This window comes from Monodelphis domestica, chromosome 1 (assembly GCF_027887165.1).
Source record: "Monodelphis domestica isolate mMonDom1 chromosome 1, mMonDom1.pri, whole genome shotgun sequence".
In the NCBI taxonomy this organism is placed as follows: Eukaryota; Metazoa; Chordata; class Mammalia; order Didelphimorphia; family Didelphidae; genus Monodelphis; species Monodelphis domestica.
The window spans coordinates 601,381,137-601,394,103 of record NC_077227.1 but is presented as its reverse complement, the minus strand read 5'-3'; the positions used below and the strand labels follow the sequence as shown (position 1 = coordinate 601,394,103).

Below are 12,967 nucleotides of genomic sequence, written 5' to 3'. Positions count from 1 at the left end.
AATAATAGTATTTGCCACAGGATTGCTGTGAAGACAAATACGATAATAACTGAAATATTCTCATAACAATGCCTGACATATCATGGACACTATAAATATGCTTGTGGGCATATTGATGTGTATATTTAATATACAGTGAATGTATGCATGTTTATGCATACTATGTTTATGCACAAGTTATAAGTACCTCCCAGCATGTGCATATTGGTACTTGCATAAATATGTATGTGTATACATGTTACTGTACTATATATGCATGCCATGTTTAACATAGACTCAACTGTGTATAAAGGTTCTGTTAGGGGGCAGCTAGTGGCTCAGTGGATTGAGAGCCAGGCCTAAAGACGGGAGGTCCTGGGTTCAAATTTGGCCTCAGACACTTCCCAACTGTGTGACCCTGGGCAAGTCACCTTAACCCCATTGCCCAGCCCTGACACTCTTCTGCCTTGGAGCCAATACACAGTATTGATTCCAAGATGGAAGGTAAAGCTTATTTTTTTTAAAGGTTCTGTTATTTTACATATATATTGGGGGGTCTGAGCATGTGAAGGGCAGTAGAGCCTCTATTTAAGAGATCTATGAAAGGCAAAAGCTATTGAAAAGGTTTACAGAAGTATCATCAGAGAGATAATAGAGAGACCGAGACAAAGATAAAAGACAGATACATAGATAGATACATTGCTACAGAGATAGAGAGATAAAAGATATAGATAGATAGATAGATAGATAGATAGATAGATAGATAGATAGAAAGATAGACATACAGAGAGACAGAGAGACAGAGAGACAAAAAGAGAAAGACAGAGATAGACATATAGATAAAAGAAACAGATAATAGAGATAAATAAAAAGAGATAGAGAAAGAGAGACAGATAGATAGATAGAGAGATAGACAGAGACAGAGGGAGATGGAAATAGAGAGACAGAGAGAAAAAAGATATAGACATGCAGAGATAAAAAGAGGACAGAGATAGAGAGATAGAGATGATAGATAGACAGACAGACAGACAGACAGATAGATAGATAGATAGATAGATAGATAGATAGATAGATAGATAGATGGATAGATGGATAGATGGATAGATGGATGGATGGATGGATAGATGGATAGATAGATAGATAGATAGATAGATAGATAGATAGATAGATAGATAGATAGATTAAACATTTTTAAATCCTTACCTTCCATCTTAGAATCAATACTGTGTGTGATTCTAAGGAAGAATAATAGTAAGAGCCAGGAATGGATGTTAATTGACTTGCCCAGGGTCACATAGCTTAGAAGTGTCTGAGACCAAATTTGAACCCAGGACTTCTTGTTTACAAGTCTGGCTCTCTATCCACTGAGTCATCAAGCTGTTCCACTCTGTTATGTATTAAATAAATGTATATTTTATACAAACACCTCAATTTTAACATCTTCAGTGGATAAAATGGCTTCTTTTCTCTGGGGTTGATTAGGAAAGCTTTCACTTTCTCCACCAAGCTGGCAAGGATATCTTAACTCCATTGTTCAATGTCATTATTCAGCCAGTATTTCTCCAAGTTAAAAACAAAAACCAAAAAAGTTCCCAACACAGTCAGAATCAAGTAGGCTATTCTTCACTTAAGCATTTAGAAGGGCCAGAATAAAACTCAGTTTAAATGTGAAAGTTCTTAAATGAGCCCCATTTTGGTCAGTAAACTTACACAAATTCAAATTAAATCTTCATCCAAGTTTATTTCAATGGGCATGTCTATTTCCTTGCCATAAATAAATCGAAACCAGGCTTCCGATCTCAGTTCTTAGGTCTATCAGAGGCTACGTTTAGATCGGTCCTTCCAAGACATTCTTGGATTATAGAAGAAAGCCGTATCTCACTTTAATGAGACAGATAAAGTTTAACTACTTTCCCAACCAGCACTAAAAGACTATTCCTAGGCCAGACCACAAGGCAGAGTATTCAGGGAGAGAATGATTTTTGTTATTTAGAAAATGCAAATGCTGCTCTTCTAGATTAAAACAGATAAAGGAAAACAAAACAAAACAAGGGGAGAAACTGAGGATCCTTGAGCTTGAGCAAGCCACCCAGGAACATCTCAAAAGTTGCCTCTAAGGTAGTCTGAGAACAAATCTATTTAGGAAAACTACTTATGGATTTTTGTAAAATATTCAAAGCTACCAGGCTCACTATCCCAGTTCTACAAGAAAATGGAAGAAGAATGAGGGAGAAAGCCAAGAGTTTCTAAGCTATTAAGATAAATATCTCATGTGCACAGTCCTCTGCCAATGCAGGTTGAATCCCAAATAGCTGTTCTATGAAGGCAAGATCTTAGAATCACAGGATTCAAAGACTGAAAGGGCCTCAGAGGCCATATAGACATATCCCTTTATTTTAAAGAAGAAGAAACTGAGAGGCCAAGGAAAATAGCTAAACAGCACAGTAGACGAAACACTGGACCTGAAATGAGTAGGGCTGGGTTCAAATTCAGTCACAGGCTTTCACTAGGTATGTAACCCTAGGCAAGTTACTTAACCCTGTTTGCCTCAGTTTCTTCCTCTATAAAATGGAAATAATAAAAGCATGTATCTCCCAGGGTTGTTGTGAAAATTAAATGAGATTTGCAAAGCAATTTGTAACCTAGCATCAAGGATGGGAATTGGATCTTGGATCTTCCAACTCCATAGCTAATACTCTTTCCACCCTACCAGACAGTGCTATAAAGAGTCCCTATTCAATTCAATAAACATTTATTGATCACCTATGTATGCTAAGCATTAGGAATACAAAAATGGAAGGTGGAACAAAGAAGAGGGAAAGGAAAGAGAGAATCCCTGAAGTAACACACACCAACCACCATCAGTAAATGCTGAAGAAGAAGATGACTTGGATGGTTCTGGAATCTTACTTATCTGGATACTCTTCTAATCATATCGATGGCAAGCCAGTCACACCTTCCCCTCTTCTTCCTGGCCCCCTACAAACTTAGCACTGTGGATCCGCCCAGTGTTACAGGGACCTTCCACTAAATATTTTTATAGCTTGGATTCTACTGAACAGTTTCTAGGTATTCTCACATGCATTATCTCCCCTAATCTTCACAACTACACTGAGTTAGTCATGGCAGCTTTCATCATCCCCATTTGACAGAGGATGAAGCAGATACAATAAATGACTTTTCTTGCCCAAGGTCACATACAGTGTGAGAGGGAGGCACTATCCCCTGGGAAATTATTGTTTCCTGGCTGCTTCCAAATCTTCCCTGAGGAGTTGCCACTAAGACAGCCATGAGTCATCTCTCTCCTATGATCCAACCCTCAGAATCAATCCATCTCCCTTAGGTTGTCTTGAACTCACTTCTGGAGTCTTAAAGAGGATGTGAGCTCTTGGCCAAGGTGCATGAAGAGATTTAATTCTGTGGACAGAAGAAACAGGTGCAAGGCTGGTGCTGCCTCAGGATATGACCATTCAGGCTCAGGAATGTTGTGTGAGCATTCTGGTAAGCCCCAAGACTTTCTATTTTTTAGTTTTGAAATTATTGGAACATTTCAAATCTGTTACAGATGGTGGGGTGGGAAGGGGAGGAGAGGGAAAGGAGTGAAGTGGAAATATTTTAATGGCTTATTCTTGGCCTCGATGATGTCCATAGAGACCTGGAAGCAAACCTCAAGTGTAACCTGGCTCTGGCTTCTACTACTCACCCATCATTTGGTTAAAAGGACACCATCATTACATATCATATCTTCAGTGTACAGATGAATGTCAGCAAAAGGTAACAATAAAACAAAATTAAATTAGGGTGAGGGAAAGACAAATGCAGAAAATATAAACATATGTATTTTGCCTCAATTATCTGATTTTTTTAAAAGGGTATGAATCATAAAGCATTTCTTCTAGAATTATTTGAAGTAGATCATTGCTTTGGCTGTTTACAGAATAGAATTCAAAAGTTTTCTAGAATAGATATGCTGCTAGAAGTTGTGACATTGACAAGATGGTATGAAGCTATAAGTTTCCATTGTGTTCTTATTGTTGGTTTAATTTCCTTTTGGTTCACTAGTTTTTGAGAAGTCACTGAAAGGAAAGGAAAGGAAAGGAATAACTGAAGCCTTGGAGAACTCCATTCTAGACCAAGAGGAACCTCCAGGGTCCATCCATCCATCCAAGCTACTGCTCTACCTACTACAGGGAATAATATACCTAGCCACCAAAGGAAAACTGTGGCCAGTATTTCAAGAAAGGTGAGTCAAAGGGAAACTATTTGTATGTGCATAATTAAAAGCACTAAGAGAGCTGGAATAAAAAAAGTAATAAAGCAACCGAGTCCCGTGTGCAGCCTAACTCAAAAAGTAAGGGATTGTACAGGTTAATCCGGTGGGCTCAAAAGAGTCTGGCAGCAATTAGCAAGAAGCATAAAAGGATCAACCTTCATGTCTGGGTTTCAGTTACTGACACTCAGCTAAGCTGTGGACATGTTGAGCTGATTAGGAGAGCTGGAGACTTTATCAGTAATGATTGACCGGAGGCTGAGATTTCTACTGATGACCCTGAGCACTGAATACACTTGAAGGAGCTCCATTTCCCGAGCCAACTATGATCATGTTGAATAGGATTTGGGGTACAGACTGGGGCAAATGGCAGAAGGCTTTGGATCCTATCTATAAGTTCCTTTGAACCTGAGAACATCTAGACTTGAATTGAATAGCATTTTCACACTTTGAAATTATGTACTTCCTCTTTATCTCTACCTTGTAGAATTACTCTGTATGCACAGAATATATATATGTAAGTATATATATTCTATATGTATATTCATGGTTAGCTTGGTGGAAAAGTGGAGGATCTGGAGTCAGGAAGACTCGTATTTATAAGTTCAAATCTGGCCTCAGCTGTGTGACCCTGGGCAAGTAAACCAACTTGCCTCAGTTTCTCCACCAATAAAAAGAGCTGGAAAAGGAAATGGCAAACCACTCTAGTATCTTTGCCAAAACAAACAAACAAACTCCAAATGGGGTCACAAAGAGTTGGACATGACTAAAATGACTGTACAACAACAACAAAGCATGTTTAGGGGTGCGTTGCTTGTTTTTTTGCATATGTATCATAACCTCCAGTAGAATGTGAGCTCCTTGGGTGCAGGAATTATTTTGTTTCTGAATTTATACCCCTTGTCCCCAGTATAGTACCTTACAAAGTTAACAGGACACTGGAGACAATGTCCTGTGGCAGACAGAACCCTGTAATGTTCTTAATTATCTCCTGGGGAGTTTCCTAGACTTCATGATACATTGGGTCCAGACTATAAGTTAGACCTCCTGTGGTAAGAGAAAGGAGATGTGGAAGTCAAAAAGAGAGGACGACACTCTTAGGGAGTTGTACCGACTACAGAGCAGACTGCCATATCCTGTTACACCCATAGTAGGCATTTAAATGTTGTTGAATTGCTTACTATTGAACTGAATCCATATAAATCCATTTTTCAACCTTGGCCAGCTTTTTCGACTCTCCTACATTGAGATTTTAGTTTTGCAGGTGAAATGTTTGTATTATTTCATTTGAAAGTTGTGAAAACATACCAAATGGTTGTTTCCATTTTCCTGGCAATTAATTGTGAGGCAAGATTCTATGAGAAGAATAACCATTTTCTTAAGACTCAGCTTCAACCTATTACTTGCCAAGGATATTTTGGTTCCAAGTTCCCCACAGGAATAGGCCCAATTCCAAGTGGCCACAAAAAGAGGGGCCAAATTGTGACTCATCCTTAGCAAAAAGGACCCTGAGAAGAGTTGGTCAGCACTGAGGTTGACTTGTGGGTTTGGCTTGCCTCTTACAATAGATACAAGGTAAACTCCAATATCTGGTCCAGACTAATATCCCATTGTTACCTTAATGAATGAAGCTTCAGATAGCTTTTACCATTTCAGATGGTCACATAATGGGATAGAACAAACCTCCAAGGGTCATGCAGGAATGGAAAAGGAGATTCCCAAAATGGAACTCATCTTTGATAGAGGAATAAAGGTTCAAGCTGATTAGTAATTAGTTTTGGTGACCATGTCTGCTCAAAGTCTTCTTATGGGAATATGTAGAAAAGTTAGGTCTTTGAAAGGTAATTTTTTAAAAAGAAGCATGAGTTAAGTTTTGAAATATTTTTCCTGAAATAGATCAAGATAGAAATTACTTTCAAGCAATTAATATACTTCTAACATTTGCATCACAAAAGGAGGATATCTCTATAGTCACATTTGCAAATAATAATCAGAGTTCACATTTATAAATCACTTTACAGCTTACAAAGCATTTTCCTCACAACAATCCTCTGAGGAAGAGGATAAATCAGTAACCCCATTTGCAGCTGAGAAAATGAACTCTTTATATTTTATCATTCATATGGATAAAAAACTTTATACCAAGTGATCATCTAAAACCACAGAGTGAATAAATGAATGAATGAAATAGCATTATTAAGAGTTTTCTACATGAGCCAGACCCTCTACTGAGCTGGGGATAGTAGTAGTTGTAGTCTCTCGGTAACCGAGGATGACAATTGTCTTTGTGCGTTTTCATCTATGGTGTATAGATGAGTGTGCACAAAGATACTTGTGCATGAGGGAGATTTAAGTGGAAAAGTCGATGCACAGAGACAGTCCCACTCTCTCCGCGTTGGAAGCCTGGGTCCATTGGCATGAAAAATCACTACACCTGGAGACTTCCTCAGCTGTATTGGATGGCCATGTTGTCTTTTGTGCTCCAACACACCCTAAGCACTCCACAGTGCTTTGCTGCTTCGCCCTCTCAGCCGTTGAAACTTCTTGTTGGTTTCTTCCGTCTGTTCAGCTGGAGCAGTCTTCACATGCTGGGTAAGCAAAGCCCTGGTTCACCAGGGGTTGATGACCCAATGGCTACCCTCACAAGGTTTAGCCGGCCTGTCGAAGCCGTTGCCCAGGGTGTGGCTGCTGCCACATGCTAGCAGCTATTGGGAGCCACAGGTGAGAGTTGGGTGTCAGGTGGGGGTCAGAGGCTGGAGAGCTGCCCTAGGAGGGCACCACAAGCCCTCCATACCAGAGAAACTACCCCTCCCTGAGCACCCCATACACCCCAGAGCTGGGGATACAATTACAAATAAGCAAAACATTTCTTGCCCTCAAAGAAGCATACATTCCAATGGTGGAATAAAAGGAGTGTGGAGGATACAAGATGGCAACATGATTGGGTAATGGCAGGAAAGTGATGTGGAGGCTTGGTTCCAGGCAAGTTAAGGAAAAAATTCAACTATCAGAGCCCAAGATCTCAGGAGAGGAGTTCAAGTAGGAGGATAGAAAGACTGAAGGGAATAAGGAAGATGATTGGCATAAAGGCAATATGGTTTGGAAATGGTCAAAAAATGAAAATAAAAATATATTCAGAGCTTTTCATGTAAAAGCTATATCTATACACTAAATTACACTTTTATTTCTCTGCTGATCAAAATTTTTAATACATACACATATGTATGTATAAATATATTTGATTCTAAGAAATAGACAAGATAACTAGATTGGAATCAAAATAAGAGGTTGGGGCATCAGGCGAACACTGTGGAAAGAGATAAGAAGCACTTGACTATATTGATAAGATTATAAAAATATCACTTGGGAAATTATAAGGCATTGTAGCATAGTATATAGAAAAATAGCAAAGTAACCCAGGGCAAATCTCTTATGCAGAACAATCTATGTTGGTAAAGGGAGTTTTGTTAGTAGGATTCCCCTAGACTCCTGAAAACTTAGGTCTATAATAATAATCCAATTTAGAGTGATACACATGAAGGATAGAAAGAAATTTTTGTGGTTGTTATTCAATTATTTCAATCATACCCAACTCTACATGACCCCATTTGGGGTTTTCTTGGCAAAGATACAGGAGTAGTTTGCCATTCCTTCTCCAGCTCATTTTACAGATGAGGAAAGAAATATGGAAAGACAATTATGAAATGCTACAAAAAAAATCACAGAAGCAAAAAAATAGTATACTTCCTAAATATTTATGATTAAATGAGAATAAGTATGCAAATGAAGAATCCAGATATAGTTTCACAAGTGACTCAAAACTTATGATATGGAGATTACTGATGGATTGATGACTTTATTCAAGGCAAAGAATTTTGGTTTCAGAAGACTGAAAAATAAGAAAAGCTACAATGATAGAAGGTTATAGTCACATAAGGAAATTTCAGAATTATTGATTAAGAACTTAGAACATTTGGGGGTAATGGTGGGAATGTTTGGTGACATCCCTACGTATATGACTGAAGAGGAGTAGATGATGGTAATTGAGGAGATTGTTAAACTGAAACACCATATGTTCTCTAACCTTCTGGAGTACCCCCTTCCTCCCAGATGTTGTCTTTTTTCTGTTTTTGAGATTCTATTCTCTTCTAATTCACCTTCTACCTGTCTGACCACTCCTTCTTCTTTCTCTCTAAAGCTTCCCTTCTTCCAAACTTCCCTGTTTCTTCCAGGACACTATCAGCCTTTCAGGATTCCTGATTTGTAATCTCAGAATTATCTTGGGCTCCTTACTGGACCACACTCCACATATATGATCAGTTAACAAATGTTGTCATTTCTGCCTTCAGAACATTGCTAACATTTGGTCTCTTCTCTCCTCTTATACAGTTATCACCTTAGTTCAGGCTTCCCTCAAATCTCATGAAGTTTATTGCAGCAAACTTGGAGTCTTCTTTCACCGACTCACTTCATCTTTCATCCTGCTGCCAAAGTAATTTACCTCAAATTCATATCTGAGCATGTGATTCCTGTATTTATATCCCAATAGCTTCCCATTGCCCCTAAGAGAAAACAAATTCTTCTGTTTTCCTTTTAAAGCCCTATGCAACCTAGTCTCAACCAATTCTTCTTGTGGTTTTGGATATTACTTTACCTCCTGACCTGAAATCTGGCCAAAGTAGGTGTCTTCACACAAGACACTCCATCACTCTCTTCCATGTTTTTGTAAAGGTTGTTCCCCATTCTTGGAATGCACTCCCTCTTACCCCACCTCACAGTCAGTCAATTCCATTAAAATGCAACTCAAGGAGCAGCTAGGTGACTCAGTAGATAGTGTTATATTTAAAATAGTTGGAGACATAAACTGTTATAATTAAAATGATTGAGGTTGTAAACTGTAGTGAGTTAAAATGGTTGAAGATATAAATTGTAATAGATATGAGTGGGTGAGTAAATTGTGACCACAGGAAATATGTTTTCACTACAGTGTCTTGTTTTTAAATCAATATATAAGGTGGTCGCCAGGGAATATATTCCCAATTATGAATATACCCAAGTCAACTGGGTTTTATAGAGACTTTAATTAATAATACAATGAGTAATCAAAGAGAGAGAGAGAGAGAGAGAGAGAGAGAGAGAGAGAGAGAGAGAGAGAGAGAGAGAGAAAGAGAGAAGTATAAGTATGAAGGCCTAGACCTGAGTCTTAAGAGAGAGAGATCAGTCAGTCTTTTATCACTCACCACAAGGTCTGTCTCAGCAAGGATTCTAGTGACACCAGGCCAGCTCCATCTCAGCTGAGTTCACCAGAGAGAGTTCCAGCCAGAGTCCTCCTCAAAGAGAGATCCAGCCAGAGACTGTTTCAAAGGGCCTCTCTCCAGAGCCTCCAGAGGGACAGAGTCTCCTAAGAGGAGCTCCAGCGAGACCTCCTTAGAGATTGTCCTCCAAGAGCTTCCCTTCTCCAGAGCCTCTCTCAAGAGATTCTTCCCAAGCGATCCTCATAAGAGATTTCTCCAAAAGGATTTTTTCAAGAGATTCTGCTTTTTTTTATATAGGGGGTTTTCTCCTATGTCACCTCCCCTAAGTCCTTACATCTACCAATCGCAGTAGACATTTTCCAAAGGACAACCCATTCTAAAAACACTACTGGGTCGACTAATCCCCTCAGTAAGTCTGAACCAGAGAAAACACAGCTGAGTTGACTAATCCCCTCAAGAGAAAACCTCTAAGTAAGTTTTCACCTCTTTGCTCCTGGCAAGTTTACAAGTTGCCCGACCTTTATAGGTACCTAGCATCCCGTTGTATCAATTCTAAAAACAGGCATGACTCGAAGAACTTCCTGCCTCATCATAAGCATGGGTCCAAGTACTTTCATTGTTTAGCCAGGAGTTTTCTCCCCTAAAGCAGTCTTAAGTACGGGTGGAGTAGAGGTCCTCCCATTTCTGATCCTGGAGAGTTCTCACAGTCAAAATGGGGAATGTTCCCAGTAGGGAATTGTTCCAATTGAGAATTCCCCATTGGGGAAATTTTTTAACATTCACAAGTCTGAGAAATTTCAAGATTTACAATAGTCAGAAGGACTAAGGTTCAAATCTGGCCTCAGACACTTCCTAGCTATGTGACCCTGAGCAGGTCACTTAACCCCAAATGCCTAGCCATTACCATCCTTACCACATACTCTATTCTAAGATGGAAGGTGAGGATTAAAAAAAAAAAAGACACAACTAGAATACCACATTCTATATGAAGTCTTTCCTCCCAACTCTAAATGCTAGTGCTCTGCTTTCCAAAATACTTGCTATTTAACTCGGCATATACCGGTGTCCTTGTCCATATCTCAAGGTTAGGAACTTGGCACCTCTGAAATCTGGAAAATCCAAGTAAAAAATTTTGGCCCTCCCTTCCTACCAGAATAGTTTGAATTTTTTCTTTTTCTTCCATGGAATGTTTACAGTACTTTTATTATAAAATCTGGGTTAAATAGTATTTGTATTTATTCATTTTATATTTATTCTAGATATATTTACATATGCATAGATATTGTTCTTCCTTTTAGAATAAAAACACTTTGGGAGTAAGAATTTTTTTTTATTATTAGATTCTGTTTTGTTTGTTGTTTTTTTTTATTTGTTTGTTTTTTTACTATTAGATCTATTACATTGTGAAATCCTTGAGGACAGGGTCTGTTTTGTGTATCTTTTTGTATCTCTGGTGCTTTTCACAGTGTCTGATATGCAGTAGGTGCTTAATAAATGACTATTCACTGAAAAAATAGATCATATGGGGGGTAATTTCCTTTGGTGGTTCACAAAAATCACAAACCAAAAAAAATTTAAACTTACCTGTTCCTGAATTGCACGTTTTAACTGAGGTAAGCCCATGGTAAATTTCACTCTCTGAAATGTCAAATCCCTCATTTCATCCAGACTTAAGTCATATCTGTGAAGACCAGATGCAAAAAGAGTGTTTTAAAATAATTGTTAAGAAGGTGTCAGCATAAAGGTAATGGAATATTATTCTGCTATAAGAAATAATAGAGGAGCTGAATACACAAAAACATGGAAAGACTTATATATACATGAACTGATGCAAAGTGAAGAAAATAGAGCCAATATAAATAATGATGACAATAATGTAGATGGAAAGAATAGATCCTCACCCACACCTACACTCCCATACACCCACAAAACAAGTGAAAATAAATGTTTCAACATTACAAAGAACAAGAAGAGATATAAGAAGACACCTTGCCCCATTCCTTTGAAGAATTAGGAGTGTTGGGGCATCCATGGATGTGGACCAATTAATTAATGTCAGATTATTCAGATGTACTGACCAATTTTGTAGATTTTTTATTTTAAAAAAATGATTTGTTATAAGGGATGACTTTCTGGGAAGGAGGAGATAAAAAGATTTAGGGAGAATTCCAAGTAATGTAAAAAGCATAGATAACCAAAAAAAAAATTTTTTAAGAGAATCAGATAAAACTTCTTCCAACAGTTTTCTGAACATTTTAATCATGATATGGTTACACAATGCCAGGGAGATGCTCTTACTGTGTAATGGAGACCCTGTAGTTGATATCATATTGTGGGCTCAACTCTTTTGGAGTAAGGAGGGACCTCAGAGGTCTCTAGGTCTAGGGTTATTCTAACATTAACCCTAGACCTGAATACACAAGTGGTTTTGAAAAACCAGGAGGCCTGTGAGGTTGAGGGAAAGAATGATAGAAATACTCCTTCCTACTCTCTCTGTCTCTGTCTCTCTCTGTTGCTTTCCCTCCCCTTTTTGCAAAGCAATTAATGATTTCTTAATTTGTCTTAATGATAATTTCATTTTTCAAAAGGTCCAATGAGAACTGTTATTCTGGAATTATTTCTCACCAGTGAGGAAGAGCTGAAGGTGGCAGAAGTAGCAATGATAAGAATCTTGAAGGAAAGTCATTTGTTTCATCTTAGAATTTGTGATAGAAAAGGAGAAAGCCGAATATATAGTCTGACATTAACCCTAGATATTTGGAAAGTAATTTCAGAAGGTTCAGAGCAAGACTAGGTATGCCCATATGAACTATAAGGCTAGGAGGGTAATCAGCCTAAGAGGGATAAGAAGACCTCCAGTATGTAATTTTGACAACAGAAAAAATAATCCTAATGAACAGAAAATGATAGTTATCTAAAGAGAACAATGTGGATGCACAGGAAACTCATTAATTAATTTAGTCTTTTAAAAGACATGTACAAAAGTTGGGAGTAGAAAATAGAAGGCAAATGCAAAATCATAGCATATTTCTATAGTAACAGAGTCAGAGACACTAAAGTTCAAAATGAACAAAGAAAAACAAAAAGATTGGGGTTAGGTTGGGGGTGTGGGGAAATGATGGTGGTAGTGGTAAGAACACCAAGCCAGAATGCAAATCCAGTTCCTTTGTCTTCAAAGGCACCTCTCTTTCCACTCTATCACAATATCTCAATACTATTCTATAAAAAAAAAAAAGATTTATAAGGAAGACAGTCCTTTGGGGGAGGGGCAGCTTTAATTTTCTACTGAGTTTCTGAGTTGAAACCAGTTAAGGAGGACAGGGATCTAGACTGAGATAGTCAAGAGATTTGGGATCTAGTCCCAGCTCTGCCAATAAAATTAACTGTTTGTTTGGTCAAATCACTCCTCTGAGCTTCAGGATCTACATCTATAAAACAAGAGATTAGATGATTTCTAAATCCC

The 12,967-nt window shown here is 38.2% G+C and overlaps 1 protein-coding gene across 2 annotated transcripts in view; it reads right to left on the bottom strand.

Moving 5' to 3' along the window:
* The window catches only part of ACOXL (acyl-CoA oxidase like), a 627,156-nt gene that overhangs the window by 564,549 nt on the left and 49,640 nt on the right, over positions 1–12,967 (bottom strand). For both annotated transcript variants that reach the window (XM_056813765.1, XM_056813764.1), the window contains exon 2: positions 11,089–11,185. In XM_056813765.1, coding sequence (XP_056669743.1) covers positions 11,089–11,185 — 97 coding nt within the window. The remainder of the gene's footprint in view (positions 1–11,088; positions 11,186–12,967) is intronic.